Here is a 17,087-nt window from a genome sequence, read left to right on the forward strand (position 1 = left end):
CCAAATTGCTTTTTTAAAAGGTTGAATTAATATTTACTTGCAACAAAAATATACAAAGGGGCTTGGTTTTGCGTATTAGGTGTTTTCACTTACAAATATTTACACTTATTTATGATTTGCCATTGTTTTATTTTAACAGCTCTTTATATGTGCTTAACACTATGTACTTTTTTTCTATAAATTGGACATCCTTTGCATTTTTGTTGATTAGGTTTTCATGTTGATTTCTTACCAAGTTTGTTAGTCCTTTGACTCAAATTTGTGACAGAAGTGTGCAGGTACATAGCTTGTATTTATTTTGGTTATATTCTCATAATTTTCTTTATAATTGATTCTATTGCCTCTAAGCTTAAAAGGTCATTCCTCACCTATGTAATCACTGGAAAACAAAACATGAAGCAGACCCATGTACTAACATAAAAGGATGCCTAAGTTATACTATCAAGGTAAAAAGTAGTGTCCTGCAAAACAGTGTTTAATTATGATCCCATTTCTCTCCATCTTTCTCTCCCTCTATTTTTCTTTAAAGATTTTTTTAAGGGGGCACCTGGGTGGCTCAGCTGGTCGAGTGTCCGACTTCCGCTCAGGTCATGATTTCCTGGTTGGTGAGTTCAAGCCCTACATCCGGCTCTCTGCTGTCAGCACAGAGCCTGCCTCTCTTTCTGCCCCTCCCCCGTGTGCGTGTGTGCGCACGCGCTCTCTCAAAAATAAATGAAAACATTTTTAAAAAAGGCAAAACCACCACAAATACTAGGAGTCCAGGAGAAAGACTGTTGTGTCCTCCCTCTTCTCTCAAATGGTCACTTAGTCAATTCATGGAAGCTCTTACGGGGGCACTTTTACTCAGCCAGTGCCAGGTGCTGGATTAGACAGGCAAACATGAGTTCTTCCCCCATGGAACTTACAGGGTGCATGTATACAAGAGGGGAAATATCAGATATTGAATTATAAATTGAAATATTCAGTGTTGTGAAGAAGTGCAAAATGCTGTTCAGTATCCCTGTGCAGCATCACTTAACAGTACCCTCTACTGTCATTTTCTCCCTACTGCCTTTCTGTCTCCCTTTTTTACTGTGTCTCTCTCCCTTTTTCTATTTTTCTTTCCTCTTCTTGTTCTCTGTCTTTTCTTTCCCTCTCTTCCTCTCTTCCTCTCTCCCAGTTCCCTGAAGACACTATGTTTCGATTATTTTTGCCTCATTCTGAGCCTAGTGCTCTGCTTGATACATTGACAATCAATGGTGGCTGCTGAATGAATGAATCCCAGGAGTCTTAAAGGGTGGACTCCTGCAGGACAACCTGTAGATTACCATTGTATTTCTATTTATTAAAAAAAATAAATCTAGAGAATGTAGGAACTATAGAATATATAAAGTATACAAAATAACAATAGAACACAGCTGAGATAAACTTGTAGACTGTTTAAGCGGGTGTTAGGTTAATTGAAATTCTAAGGATAGTTTGTGTAAGGGAAAGTCCTACCTAACTCACCTTTAGGATGCTTAAGTGAGTTATTTCAGTAAGAGTACTTTAGGAGAAATCAGTAGATGCAATTTACTTTGCTTTTTCACAGATGTTTTTTGTTTTTAAGTAGGCTTCCCACCCAGTGCGGAGCCCAACAGAGGGCTTGAACTCATGACCTTGAGATCAAGACCTGAGCTGAGATCCAAGAGTCAGATACTTAACCAAGTGAGCCACCCAGGCACCCCTTTCACAAACTTGATAAAGGTTCGAATCCAAGGCCCACCCTGTGACAGGATATATGGCTGATGTGTCAAAGGAAGAGTAGAGTGTGTAAGAGAAAAAGTGGCAAGAAAAGAGGCAGAAGTAACATAAGGACTAAATCAGGTAGACCTTGTAGGCCAGACAGGACATGAAATTTTATTGGGTTGCCTTTGGAAGGAAAATTTTGAAAATGTCATCTGATTGACAGCTATAAAGGATCTGGTTGTTGTGCCTGTGAGACTAGACTGTAGTAGGATAAGAATGGAAGCACCAAGACCAAGTTGGAAGGCTGTTTCAGTAGGCAGTAGTGGCCTGGACTATAATAGCAGTAATAGGGATGAGAAGTGTTTAATCCAGATTAAATATTGAAGGTAGAGGGAATAAGTTTATTGATGATTGGCTGTGTGGTGTGAGAGAGTCAAGGGTGACAAACATTTTTGGTCGGAGCCACTGAATGAATGCAATTCATACTGGTCTCCCTGCCTTATAGTCTATTCAGGGAGGGGGTGTTTCATGGAGGTTGTATTTAAAGGGCAGGGACATTAGGAGGCTACTGCAGTCATTCTGGAAAGGTGAAAGGGGCCTGAACCCGAGCAGAGGCTATAAGTATGGAGAGGCATTCAAAGGGCACAGACTTGAGAGATCCTTAGAAGTTAAAATCACCATTTAGGAAACAGTTTAGGGGTTTTTTTTTGTTTTTTTTTTTTTAACGTTTATTTATTTTTGAGACAGAGAGAGACAGAGCATGAGCAGGGGAGGGTCAGAGAGAGAGGGAGACACAGAATCTGAAACAGGCTCCAGGCTCTGAGCTGTCAGCACAGAGCCCGACGCGGGGCTTGAACTCACAGACCATGAGATCATGACCTGAGCCGAAGTCAGCCGCTTAACTGACTGAGCCACCCAGGCGCCCCTAGGGTTTTTTTTACTAAAATTAAAGATAGCTGAATATTTACCCTAGAGCAGGGGGTGCCTGGGGCCTGTTTTTGGATAGCCCTAGAGCTCAGCAAGTTTCTTACATATTTAAAGGATTAAAAAAGGGGGTGGGGTGGGATATGTAACAGACCATTTTTGGCCCCCAAATTTAAAATATTTACTATCTGGCCCTTTACAGTGTAAGTTTCCCAGCCCGTGCTTTAGTTCAGTGGTTTTTATTTTTATTTATTTTTTTAAAGTATACAGTTTATTAGTTTTTTTTTTTTTAATGTTTATTTATTTTGAGAGACAGAGAATGAGCAGGGGAAGAGCAGAAAGACACAGAATCCGAAATAGGCTCCAGGCTCCGAGCTGTCAGCACAGAGCCCGACGTGGGGCTCGAACTCCCAAACCGTGAGATCATGACCTGAGCCGAAGCCAGATGCTCAGCCGACTGAGCCACCCAGGCGCCCCAGTTCAGTGGTTTTTAAAGTGTGGTTACTACACAGCAACAGCATCACCTGGGAGCTTGTTAGAAATGTAAATTCTCAGGCCTCAACACAAACTTGTTGAATCAAAAATCCTGGGCTTGGGGGCTCAGCAATCTTTGTTTTAACAAGCTCTCCAGGTGATTCTGATGTATGTTAATTTTTGAGAACCATTCCCCTAGGGAAACCTTTGTACCTGTGCATCAGGATACATTATCTTGAAGAGTAATAGTGGTTATGCATAAGAACCCCAAACTGGAAACAATCAAAATGTCAATCAGCAGTAAAGGAGATAAGTGTAAATCATGGCAGTTAATACAGTGAGCGTATTCCATAGCTTGTGATTAAGGGCTTGGAGTGTGATGGCAGACTGTGTTTGAATCCCAGCTCCAACAGTAGCTGTGTGACCTTAATTTGATCTCTCTAAACTTCAGCTTCCTCATTTGTAAAATGGGCATAAAAATAATAACTACTCTATAGGGTTATTGTTACGCCTAAACAATTACAAAAAGGAATTTGAAGAGTGCTTGGTACAGAAGTATTAAAGGGTAATCTGCACGTAATATATTATGCTTTAAAGGAACAAAAAAAAAAGTAAAAGTTCATTTCACAAAAGTTACAATCTGCTCAAATATTTTTCATGTAACAAAATGATTAGGCAAACTAAGGTAAAAACAATGTAGTTTTTGGAGATTCAGATGTTGGTACTGCCTCTGGAAACCTCAGTTTGCACATGTGGAAAATACTTTAAAATTGCTCTTAAAGGATTAAGAAAACTAATGAAAGGTCTATGCCCGCTTACGTTTGGTACATGGGCGCGTAATAAATGTATTCTTTGCTTTTCTATTTGCCATTTCATTTCTTTTGCCATTTCCTCAGCTCTTCCTTCCAAAATTCTTCTGCTGTCTCCACAGTCTTTGAGAAACATCGCCAGAACCTAGGTGCAAAGTGGCTTCCTTGACTATAAGGAGATTTGGCTTTCCCCATGAATCAAGGTCACTAGAGTCAGTGTCTAGTGTTGTCCCAGTTACGCCCTGGGGCCAAGTCTGGGCCTAGATCTAGGACAGGGCTGTAATCCTGCTATCTCCTGAGATTTCAGCCTTTTTAGAGGCCTTAGTATGTAACACCCTTATTATGTATTTAGCAACACCTAAATACATAACAGGCACACAAAGAAATAGATTATTTTCCACTCTGTGCAGGCCACAGCATATTTTTCTATATCCCTGGGCCTAACACCTAGTAGGCCCCGGAACGTATTTTGCTTTGGGTTGTTAGGCTGAATTTGACCTTCTCGGTGGAGTTTTAAATCTCCATTTCCTAGGATGGGTTAATAATGTAGGTGAATTTAGGGTACAAATAGCTGAAACCACTGGCTGCATTTTATGTTTGTCTAGAGCAGCAACCTGCAGACACCTAGTTAAAAGAGAAAATTACTAAATCCCTTCTCTTTTAACATTAATAATCAAAAGGGACTAGAAATATCGGTCTCCAAAAAACGGCGCAAAAGACACAGCGCAGCAGCCAACCGGGTTCGTGTTCTGGTGCGATTCAGAAGGGCGGCGAGGCCAGAGCCTTAGGGCAGTAGAAAGGCAGCCTCCTTGTGACGTCAAATCAGCGGACTCTCGCCCCGGCTTCAGGCCGGTTCCGGTTCCCCGGCTTTCTGGGCGCGAGAGTACGTGAGCGCGGCGGCGTTCTGCGCGTGCTCCGCAGAGAAACGCGAGAAGGTTGGGTCCTGCTCGCGAAGGAGATGCGTGATTGGCTGAAGTCGTGCTGGGGGGTTCCCCAGCCCTTTCGGCAGGGGTAAAACAATAAGAGGGGGCGGTGGCAAAGGGGGCGGGACGTCCGTGTTCCTTGTCGCTCGCCGCAGCGCCTGGCGCCCGGGAAGAGGTGGTTGTAAGGGAAGCGAGCTCGCGACTCTCCGGCTTCCGAGGCTTCAGGTTTGTCGGAGGGAGGGGGTGGCGAGCGAGAAGAAGCCACTGCAGCCGGTCCTCGGCGACTCTCCTGTTGACCTCCGCGCGACGTACCCGCCGCCGCTGTTGGTTGGAGGTGTGTACGGGGGCCGGGAAGGGAGGTTGGTGTGGTGGTCGGAAGGGGACATTCCCTTCGCTGGCCGCGGCTCGAGGCAACCGTCCTGTGCGTGAGCCCCAGTGTCGGAGGTGTCGGGGCAGAGAGAGACATTGTTCTTGCTGGCTGCCTACGCTGCCGTGTGTGCGTGGAAGAAGCCGAGCCTTTCCTCGCAGGTGAGGGATAGGAGGCCGCGTGAGAAGGGAGGTGACTGGCGTGCGTTGTGTGGACGGAGGGCTCCGCGGGCACAGGTGGGGCCCGGATTTGTTGGAGATGAGGTGGCGAGCTGGGAAAGGGGACGCAGCAGCTCCCAAAGGCGCGCTGGTGGAGGCTCAATTCGGGACGTGGAGGAGTGGGCTTTCTGGAGAGGATGGTTTAGGGTGGGGAGCCCACCAGCCTTGTCTTCGAGTCGTTTGCGTCTCTTATTCCCGGTTTCAGGGGAGCGGGGAGGCCGTCGCCGCCCCGCCCGTGGGGGAGGGGAAAAGAGGCTGTGTCGGCGGAGGCAGAAGCGACGCAGATGCGAAAGTAGCGGCCTGCGGGCACCATTTCTGTGCACCGAAACAGAATCCGGGTTTGAAAGCAGCCGCCGCTTTGCTTACCCAGTATCTAGTGTTCCGCGGTCTTTGACTCTCCCCTCACCCCGCACCTTGGGTTTATCCCCAACGTGTTCAGAAACCCGGTTTATGTATGTGTGTGTGTGTGTGTGTGTGTGTGTGTGTGTGTGTGTGTGTGTGTATGTATGTATGTATGTATGTATGTATGTATGTAACGTGCATCTTCTTCCTACTCTTTTTATGCAGACAATCCTTTATTGATCCAGGAGTAGAAAAGGTGTTTGAGTGCTTTGAGGAATGGGTTTCTTCCTCTTCCCCCACTTTTGGGCTGGGGGCGGGAAGGATAGTCTAGGAGAGAAACATAAGCTTCCCTATATTGTGTTGATTTTTGTTAGTTGAATCTGATTGAATTTTATCTGCGTCTTTAAAAAGCGGATTTCTTAAGATGGCTCTATGCCGATTTGGAGCGAATATAGATTTGCATCTACAGTTTTCCGCATAGATCAATTCTCCCCCCCCCCCCCCCCCACGCATACCTAATTTCTTAACAGATTTTTTTTTTTTTTTCCGACAGTAGGTGCTTTTGATCCCTTTAAAAAAACAACAAAACTCGTGCACGGAAGCTGGAACGATAGTAAAGTTGACCCCCCCCCCCCCAAATATAATTGTTATGGTTTCAAATTGGGTTAAAATACTGGTTTTTAGGTTCAAGGCTCCACACACCGTGTTAGTCCTCCAAATGTGAGCATTTCCTGTACCTGGATCTCTGAACCATAAACCGCAATTAGGGAACCCTATATGTTAGAGGGAAAGAAGATGAGAATTCCTTGTCTAGCTCCATATTTGGCAGTTAATATAGCCTTAGAGATGTGAACAAAGTTTCTAAGTAAACATTTAGCCCTTTTAGTATCCAATGTTATTTTGATATCCAAAATTCTTGGTCTTAAAAGATAGATGGTATGATTAGTTTGAATTTAGAACGGGATTATGTGTAGTTTCTTTGGTGATAGTACCTCCTGCTTTCTTAAATTTTTAGGATTAGTCATGTGTGTCCCTATGTTATAACCATCTCTCCAGGCTGTTTAATTCTGAAAGGCTATTGGGATTGTAGGGAGGATAAGGACCTCAAATGGATTGCTTGTTAAGAACTGTTATGGTTCAGGTTTTTTAATATTTGGGGTTGAAATATTAGTGGTGAAGAAGTGTTAAGAGTGAAGAGAATCAGAATACTTGGGTTTCTTAGGGATCAGAAGTAGAAGAAAGAAGAAAATAAGTCTTAATTTGGTAGCCTAAATGAGTGTTCAGTAGTAGCTGAGCAGCCAGTTCTTGAGTTTCAGTAATATTGGCACTGTTGGTAGCAGGAAATAATTGCCCATATTTTACTTATGAGAAATCAAAAATGAAAATTTTGATAGCAGTTGTTGAAAATCTGTAAATAACTAATTGTGTGTTTAGATTCTTAACAGTTTCCTTATTGTGAAGAATTATTCCTATTGATTCCCCGTTATCAGAATCGAAGATTCCTGGGGCGCCTGAGTGGCCCAGTTGGTTAAACCTCCAACTCTGATTTCTGCTCAGGTCATGACAGCAGGAGCCTGCTTGGGATTCTCTCTCCCTCTCTCACTGCCTCTCCCCCCTCAAACACACACTCTCTCAAAATAAATAAACATTAAAAAAAGTTTTTAAAAAAAATACAAACTTTTTTTTAAGGATTGAAAGTTCATTCTTAGGTTTCTTTAAGACTTTTCCCCCACATTTTACACTGAGTTGATATAGAGGCAGGGAATGACCCCCCCCCCCTTTGTTTTAAATTGTTTTTTTAATGTTTATTTGTTTTTGAGAGACAGACAGACAGACAGAGGATCCGAAACAGGCTCCAGGCTCTGAGCTGTCAGCACAGAGCCTGATGTGGGGCTCGAACTCAGGACTTGTGAGATCATGACCTGAGCCAAAGTCAGATGCTTAACCGACTGAGCCACCCAGGCACCAGTGATCCCTTCTAAAGTCTGGGTTTGATAGGTACAACTTGAGGGTGCTTCTGAATTTAAATTCAGTAGAATTTCATCAGCAAACATGGCTTGGTTACATTACTCTGCAGTGATGGACACTTGATTAAGAGCTGCTAAGACAAATTGATTCTTCACCCAGAACTCTGGACTGGCTTCAGAAGGAGTAGAATCAGTTTCTTGATGGCTGTGCCTCAGCTTATTCACATCTTTTAATTTCTAGGTATTTTACCTTATTTTGGTATAGCATTGTGGGTATTTTGGGATGACTCCTGGGTTTTTTGTCTTTTATTACTGTCTTCTGTTTCTTAGCTCCTTCCAACAGTACCAAATAAGCTAACAGTTTGACTTAAAAAGAATTTTTTTATATTTTTGCATTTGTAGCTGTTCTTTTTCATTTAGCTGTTCTTTTTCATTTATCGGGTTTTTTATTGTTTTTTTGTTTTTGTTTTTGATTTTTGAGGAGAGAGGTACAGAGAGAATCCTAAGAGGACTCTGCTCTCTGCTCTGTCTGATGCCGGGCTTGATCTCACAGTCCGTGAGAATCATGACTGGAGCTGAAACCAAGAGTCAGATGCTTAACCGACTGAGCCACCCAGGCACCCCCCCCCTGCCTTTTTTTAAATTTGTTTTTAGTGTTTATTATTTTTGAGAGAGAGAGAGACAATGCGTGAGTGGGGGAGGTGCAGAGACAGCATAATACTTGGTCACTTTCAAGAGTTTCTGAACTTTAAGTTTTGCCTCCTTACTTCTGGGGCCTGAGGAAAGGCTGAATCTACAACTACCTTTTATTTATTTCTGCCACTGGTACTTGATCTTGTTTGTGATGCTTTCATTTTATGGTCTGCTACAACAAATTGAAGGTTTCTGCTCTAAAGAGGTGTTCATTGTTGGGGCGACTGACTGGCTCAGTCAGTAGAACTTGCCGCTCTTTCAATTTTTTTTTTTAAGTTTATTTATTTTTGAGAGAGAGAGAGAGCATGAGTTGGGGAAGGAGAGAGAAATCCCAAGCAGGCTCCCCACTGTCAGCGCAGAGCCCGGTGCAGGGTTCGAACTCATGAACAGTGAGATCATGAGATCGATCATGACCTGAGCCCAATCAAGAGTTGGATGCCTAACTGAGCCACCCAGGCGCCCCTAGAACATGCCACTCTTGATTTCAGGGTTGTGAGTTCCAGCCCCACGTTGGATGTAGAGATTACTTAAAAATTTAAAAAAAAAAAAATCTTTAAAAAAAAAGGAGATTCATTGCTGTTTTGGTAAAGTCACCTGGAGTTTCAGAAGTTCCAATTTTAATACGTGATTAAGTGTTGAGAATGGGTATAGTCCATGGCTCAGTGACAAAGGGGTTAGGCCTGACTACTGGGGAAAGGTAGTTCAGTACCCAGTAGAGATTAGCTATGTCCTAGCATAGACATAGCCTTTGGTAGCATAGTTTCTTTCTGGTAAAGAATTGCATCCTGTCACTAGAGATCTTATTGTTTTTATAGGAATCAAGATATAGTACATATAACCTTACAGTAGGCTGAAAAAATATTTTTTGTAGGTTAAAAAAATTTTTGTAATTGTCATTTTCTTTGAGTTTCCTGATTATTTATTTTTTAAATAAGATGACATAGCTCAGCTTCTTAGCAGTTTTCATTTGCATTATTTTTTTCTCCAAGCATTGAAATAGCCACCAAATGTGACCTGGAATTTCATGTCTGTAATTTGCAGTGAGTGAAATCTCCCCGCCAGAACTTGGGCAGTTACCACTTTTTATAAATTGTGGTCAGGACACTCCGGGCTCCTCAAAGAGTGAAGTTTTGATTGTGTGTTTTGATGTTTATATACTGTGGTGGTTGCTGGCAGGTGTTTGAAGCTAATAGTTATAGTTAGATGTTATGATTATATGTAGATCTATCACCGTGTGGATAATGGAGACGTCGCTTTAATAAGAATGGAGATGCCATTTCAGAGATCCCTGAGATTAAAGAGAACTGTTGGAATACAAAATTATTTTGCTTGGGGCCTTTTTTTTTTTTTTTTTTTAAGTTACGTATTTTAAGAGAGTTGTGAGTGGGGAAAGAGCAGAAAGAAAGGGGGAGAGAATCCCAAGCGGGGCTCCATCCTAGCCCTATAAACCGTGAGATTGAGACCTGAGGCTAAATCAAGAGTCAGACACTTAAAGGACTGAGCCATACAGTGTCTCCCTTGTCTTTTCTATTGTAATCTGCTCTGATAACTATTTTGCTATAGTAGATCTGAAAAATTAATTTCATTTTCTTGTCCAGGTGCATGCATAGCCTTTACATTGTTGAAATCATACCTTGTAAGTTTTGAATTGTGTTCAGTGTGTTTTCTTTGGTGGTTTTATTGTCTTTGAAAGTATTTTAATGATTGCACATGAATTGATGTTTTTTATATTATAGTTGGGGTTCAGTTTATTCTATCAGGTAAGCATAGCAAATGTTTTATAAATCACCTTTTGGAAACCTTGATGTTGGAGGGTGCTGCTTAGGATCCTAGGCAGTAAGTTCTTTATTAGTCTTTCTGTATGTAGCTACTTTATTTTATTTTATTTTATTTTATTTTATTTTATTTTATTTTATTTTATTTTTTAAGTTTTAATGTTTATTTTTGAGAGAGAGAGAACGAACGGGGAAGGGGACAGAGAGACAGAGAATCCAAAGCGGTCTCCAGGCTCCAAACTTACAGCACAGAGCCGGACGCGGGGCTTGAACCCATGAATCCCGGGATCATGACCCGAGCCACCCAGGCACCCCTAGTTGCTCAATTTTAATTCCAACATGGTATAAGTCTGTTTCTTCCATCTCCATCTACTGAAGCCTATCTTCAATTAGTTGGTGATATTTAAGCACACTTAAACTTCATAAATTGTCACTAATGTAGGCATAATGTCAGAGATTGCCTTTTTGTTTTACTAGTAGTGGTAAGTGTATTCACACACTTTTGGCCTTTATTCTAGAGCCATGTTTTCTTTTTTCTTAATTTTTTTTCTTAAGCTTATTTTTTTAGTACTCTCTACACCCAGTGTGGGGCTCAAACTTATGACCCCAAGATTAAGATGTTGCTTGCTCTACTGACTGAGCCAGCAAGGCACCCCTAGAGTCCTATTTTGTAACCAGTAACATGTATCTGTTAGAAAGTTATCAGAAACTAAGTGAAAATTTTAATGTCTTAATTTAATGTCTTACTAGTGGTGTTAAGAATGGGTATGTAGCTTGCATTCTTTTTTTTTTTTTTTTTTTTTTTTGTAGACCCATAACCGTTTTTATCATGCTTTTTTCCAAAGATGGAGTTTGTAACATTATTCTACAATTTGGTTATTACTTTTGCAGACGGTCTTTCTTGCCCACATTTATACTTTCCTATCCGCCCCTATTTTACTTTTTTTTTTAAGCTTATTTATTTTTGAGAGAGAGTGGGGAGGGACAGAGAGAGAGGGAGAGACCACCCAGGCATCCTTCTCCTATTTTACTTTAAATCAGTGCATAATTTTGTATTTTATAGCTTTCCATTTAATTGTTTTTTTTTGTTTTTGAGAGAGAGACAGAGCGTGGGCAGGGCAGGGGCAGAGAGACAGGGAGACACAGAATCAGAAGCAGCCTCCATCCAGGCTCTGGGCTGTCAGCACAGAGCTCGACGAGGGACTCAAACTCTCAAACCATGAGAATGGTCTGGGCTGAAGTCAGATGCTTAACCGAGTGAGCCATTTAGGTGCCTCCATTTACCTCTTGATGGAATTTAGACTGCTTTATTTATTTATTTATTTATTTTTTTTTTTTTAAGTTTAAAAAGTCTTATTTTGAGAAAAAGAAAAAAATGAGAGTGGGGGAGGGGCAGAGAGAGAGGGAGACAGAGAATATCAAACAGGCTCTGCTCTGCCAGTGCAGAGCCAGATATGAGGTTTGAATTCCTGAACTGCTGCAAGATCATGACCTGAGCTAAAATCCCGATGCTTAACTGACTGAGGCATCCAGGTGCCCCTAGCCTGCTTGATTTTCTTTAGTGGCAATGAACAGTGTTAAATATACATCTCTGTTCAATTGTGTATTTCTTTGTAATGTGTCTTAGAAATGGCTTAGTGGTTATATATGTTCATTTTTAATTAAGTTGATTAAAACTGCAAAATTACATCTCCTAAAGGTTGTAAAAATGTTTATTTTCACTAACACTGTGTAAGAGCCCATTTTCCCCACACCCCTTAACTGGATATTACCAATCATTTTCATTTTTGTTAATTTTATAGGTGGAAGATACCAACTTTGAATAAATTGCCCCTTTTTTTGAACTGTGGAATGTTCTCAATTTCAGGATATCGTGCTTCTCCTACATTGTGTTGAGGGATTTTCCATGAAAGTTCATGAAATAATTGACATAATGAAGCATAATTGTATTGCCGAATTTAAAATTTGAGGAATAATTTACCAACAGTAGAGACTATTCTTCATGTGCAGTTTAATGACTTTAGACAGACATATAGTTATGAAACCACTACCATGGTCAAGATCCAAGATATTCCCTTCACCAGAAGTTATCTCCTGTTTCTTTATAGTCCTTTGTATCTTCAGTCTCTGATAGGTTTAACCCTGTAGTTTTGCATTTTGCAGAATGTCCTGTCAATAGAATTCTGTAATACTAACTTGTTTAGCTTTCAATAATGCTTTTTTTTTTTAAGTTATGAGAAATCTGTTTTTTTCTAGATACAAGTCCTTTATCATTTCAGACTGGTTTGTCTTTATTTTCTAAGTGATGATTCTAAATGAGAAGTTTTACATTTTGATGGAGGTCCAATTTGTCAGGTTTTTTTAATAATTCTTTTTGTGTCTTACCTACTTTATTTAACCTAAGGTTACAAAAGTTTTCTTTTTAAAAATAGTATATATTTTTATTTTTTTATTTTATTTAATTTTTTTAATTTTTTAACGTTTATTTTTGAGACAGAGTATGAATCTGGGAGGGTCAGAGAGAGAGGGAGACACAGAATCTGAAACAGGCTCCAGGCTCTGAGCTGTCAGCACAGAGCCTGATGTGGGGCTTGAACTCACAGACTGCAAGATCATGACCTGAGCCGAAGTCAGACACCTAACTGACTGAGCCACCCAGGTGCCCCAAAAATAGTATATACTTTAAAATGTTTATTATTTTAGAGAGCATGCACGTTTGGGGCGAGTGGAGGGGCAGAGAGGGGGGACAGAGGATCCAAAGCAGGCTCTGTGCTGACAGCAGAGAGCCCGATGCGGGGGCTCGAACTCATGATCTGTGAGATCATGACCTGGGCCGAAGTTGGACACTCAACTGACTGAGCCACCCAGGCACCCCTAAAAGTTTTCTTCTAGAAGCCTAAAGTTTTAGGTTTTATGTTTAGGTCTGTGGTCCATTTCAAGATGATTTTTATATGCAGGTGAGAAAGTATGAGGCAGACTTCCTTTTGTTCATTTATGTTTTTAAAGTTTATTTATATTGAGAGAGAGCACACGAGCACATGAAAGGGCAGAGAGAAGGGACAGAGAGAGAATCCCAAGTAGGCTCTACACTGTTAGCATGGAGCCCGATAAGGGACTCCGTCTCACAAATTGTGAAATCATGACCTGAGCTGAAGTCCAACCCTTAACCAACTGAGCCATCAAGTGCCCCCCTTTTGTTTTTAATGTGTGGATGTCAGATTGTCCCCAGATCTTTTTGTTGAAAAGATAAAATTACTTTGGTACCTTTGAAAGGAGTATATTGTGTAGGTCTCTTGTAAGATAAATACTTTGGTACCTTTGAAAGGAGTATATTGTGTAGGTCTCTTGTAAGGCCAATTTTTGGGGGGTGGGATTTCTAAAATTTCTTAAAGTTCTAAAATTAGAGCTTTAAGTTCTGATTTTAAAGTTTAAAAGTTCTTAAAAGTATTTGTGCCCAAACTGCTATGCTGTATTTCATTGTTGACCTTTTAATATCAAAACACTCTAACTTCATTATTATAGGAGTAGCATGCGTTCATGTAGGTGACTGTGTACACCTGTACATTTACGCATAAATATGCACAGGAGCATAGGTGGTTGGTTAACTTTAAAGATAGCTTAAAATTGCATGCTTAATGATTTTGTTTCATCTATTCACTGACATTTGTCTATAGTTTTATTCATTAGCTATTGAAATATCTTTGTATTTTAGTAGGTTGCTGCTCTTTTTTTAAGAGGTCTTTAGTATCAGAACAGATGCTTTTAAACAGATACTTTAGTATCAGAACAGATACTTTAATAGTATTATGAGCACAGTTATGGTGGATGCTACAAAGATGTCTCTTGAGCATCTCCTGGAAGCATGACACTGCCAGGCTTATGCTTAGCATTAGCACAGAGGAGTCTTCCAAATAGAGGGGAGTGCCTATACACATGTACACACATTATTAGGATTAAATGCGTTAATAAGAGCTAAAGAAGAGATACATAATACTAAGGGAAAGAAATGGTTAATCCTGTCTGATGGACCTAGCTCAGAAAGCTAGAGGGAGATTGGAATGAGATCTTGAGCAGGTTTTTGAAGAATGAAAAGGGGAAAGATTTGGTGGTATGAGGTTTCGAGGAGATAGTCATCCCCTAAAAATTCTTTTCTCTTTTAGCTTTGGCTTAGAATATTCACTTCATTTTCTGCATGTCCAGTTTCTTCCTGTTCCAGTTTTCAAGTGGTATATTCTTTGTGGTAGGGCTGTAGCATTTATCACATAATTGTGTTTAGGACTTCTGTCTCCCACTGGACTGTAAATTTCTTTGGAGCAGCAGATGAAGTCCTTCATGTTCACCATTGTTTTTCCTTGCATAATTTCTGACACATGTAGAGTGGACATTCAATAAACATTGAAAGAATGCGTGTTGTCTCACCTATTCACCCAGCATATGTTGAATGAGGTAAGACAGTGGCCTAAAGAATGAAAATCGCGGTTCAGGGAATGATGGGGAGTGGCATAGTGTTCTTCAAACACAGAATTTGTTACAGAGTTGAGAAATGTGATGGGAGATAAATTTGAAAAGTTGGTCAGGACCATGAATTTCAGGCTGGATTTTTGTGTAATGCCTTATGCTTCAAACTGAATGCAGATGTTTGTATTTAAAGTATGCTGCACATGATAAGCTTGGAAGACTTGAAGATGTAAAGAATGTGAATTCGGTGGGAGCAGAAAGGATGAGACAAATTGCAGAAGACTTTTGAGTTGTTAGGATTTCATCATTTGAAGCTTAAAGAAGGAAAATCATTTAGAACTGAGCATTTGAGCCAAGAAGATGGTGCCATTAACAGAAATAAAGTTTTTTGTGTATCTGGGGAGGGTTGCATATATTGAGTAACCTGTGAAGTCACATGTGGGTATTCAGCAGGGGGTTAAAAATGTAAAATTTGAGTCTATGGTAGAGACCAGCTATCCTTTTTAGGTAGATATGAGAGCTAAAGCCCTTAGATTGTGAAACTGCCAGGTTAGAAGACAGAATTTTGAGAACTTCTGCATTTTGATGAGAAGGAAAGTTGCCTTATCATAGAAATCTAAAAGCATTAGGAGTAGGCTATCAACAATGGTAATGCAGATAAGAGGAAGACTGAGGAAGGTCTTTGGAGTTTTCAGAATTGTGACTTTCTGGAGAATTATATTTAAGGGAGAGCCCAGATTATAATATTTGAGAGTGGAGGAGAGATGAGGAAGACTAATGCACAGTTATTAATTTAGGGAACAATATGATTAATAAAAAGTACTTTGAGAATCCAGAGGAAAGACAGTTATAGTCTTTTGAATCAGGAAAGGTTTTCAGGGGGACAGTACCTGGGCCCAAATAAATGCATGGGGTTTCAATCATTAAAGATAGGGAGGGATGGAGTGAGTATTGGAGTAAGAATCTTGTTTAGTAGACTTCTAGAATCGTAGTGTTGGAGCAACCTAAATGTTGTTAGACATAGACTGTTTTACTAGATTTCTGCTAAATTGTGCAGAATTGTGTCTCTGAGATAAATACCTACATTGACTGGCTATTTATGAAGTAGCTCTATTCTGGTTATTCTTGGATTATTTGAACCTAAATCTACCTTCCTGTGATGTCCATTTACTCTTTATCCAGTACTTGTACAAAGTAGAATAGAATTGTCAGCTCATTTTAGACATTATATTGTAGCCTGAGATTGTGTGCTTTAGGGGCAGCTCCATTATACCAGTTAGTGATTTACCCAACCTTTAACCAAAAAGTGAGCAAACAAATCTTAAGTACTTAACTAGAAGCTGAAGTTTTAATCAAGGAAGGAACCAAAAGTTCCTTTTGTTGATACCAAAGGTATCAAAATAGCCAAAGGAACCAGTTCCTTTGATTTTTTTTTTTTTAACTTACTTTGAAATTGAAGTATATTGTAAGATGAAGCCCAGTGTGACTGTCTTTTCTCTTATTTGTGTATATGTGTTAATTTTCTTTCCTCCACTCCTCTCTCACTGGTATTAAGAGATTCAGAAAAGATAGTGCCAGTTGATACAGAGCAATTTCCCATGAGAGCTGGAGTAGCTATGCTTCAGGAATTAGTCTAGGCAAATGGAGAAGAAACATTTTAAGAAACAAGAATGAATAAAAGGATGTTAATAAAGATACACAGGGATTAAGTGGGGTAAAGTTGGAAAGTAGGATGATCTCTGAAGTAGTTGAGGCTCTGTAAATTATATCTCGGAGGCCACATATAATCATGTTGGTATTTGGATGAATAGATAGGACTGATTATTTTTAATTGACATGGAAAAGTGAATTTATATTGTGCATCCCAGTGTGACACAAATCTCCATATTTTCAAATGTTCATAGGAAAAAGTGGGGTTTAATACATAGAATTTTACTTTATCCAAAAAGATGTTAGATGATAATTGCTCTTAATCTTTGAAGGTGCTAGAGGCTAACAACCACATGAAGATTCCCTTTTACAGAAGAATCCTTTAATCTCAGCTATCTTTGTTGAACTGTATCGTCTTGTAGGTTTGACCAGAGATCACATCTCAATTTATAAATTAGAAAATTGAGATCCCAAAAGCTAACTCTTTCATTGGTCTTAGATAGTTAAAATCTTTCTTAGTCCCATGTTCAGAGGTTTCTTTTTGATCATTAAAAAAAAAAAAAAAAAAATGGAAGGACCCAAATCCCAGAAATTGCTTACCTATGAGTTGAATACTTTGCTGTGAATAATAAGAATTGCACAGTTGTTCTTGTAATCACATTTATTCTGAATGTGTAATTTGGTTCTTTTGTTTTTCCTCTTGACTAGATTGTGATATACATTGGCTGTGCATGAATTATAAATGCAAACTTAAGGGGTGCCTGGGTGGCTCAGTGGGTT

General features: G+C 40.1%; 2 protein-coding genes across 3 annotated transcripts in view; one reads left to right on the plus strand and one right to left on the minus strand.

Moving 5' to 3' along the window:
* Positions 1–5,735, minus strand: part of LOC122238086 — a 28,277-nt gene extending 22,542 nt beyond the window's left edge. Inside the window, exons 1-3 of the mRNA XM_042984771.1 lie at positions 5,587–5,735; positions 4,652–5,510; positions 3,925–4,059 (exon numbers count right to left, since the gene is read on the minus strand). Of these exons, the coding sequence (XP_042840705.1) occupies positions 3,925–4,059; positions 4,652–5,510; positions 5,587–5,735 (1,143 nt within the window). The remainder of the gene's footprint in view (positions 1–3,924; positions 4,060–4,651; positions 5,511–5,586) is intronic.
* G3BP2 (G3BP stress granule assembly factor 2) overlaps positions 5,087–17,087 on the plus strand; it is a 33,844-nt gene continuing 21,843 nt past the window's right edge. For both annotated transcript variants that reach the window (XM_007099398.3, XM_042984376.1), the window contains exon 1: positions 5,087–5,171. The gene's annotated coding sequence lies outside the window, so the exon portion shown is untranslated. The remainder of the gene's footprint in view (positions 5,172–17,087) is intronic.

Source organism: Panthera tigris, chromosome B1 (assembly GCF_018350195.1).
Source record: "Panthera tigris isolate Pti1 chromosome B1, P.tigris_Pti1_mat1.1, whole genome shotgun sequence".
Taxonomy (NCBI): Eukaryota; Metazoa; Chordata; class Mammalia; order Carnivora; family Felidae; genus Panthera; species Panthera tigris.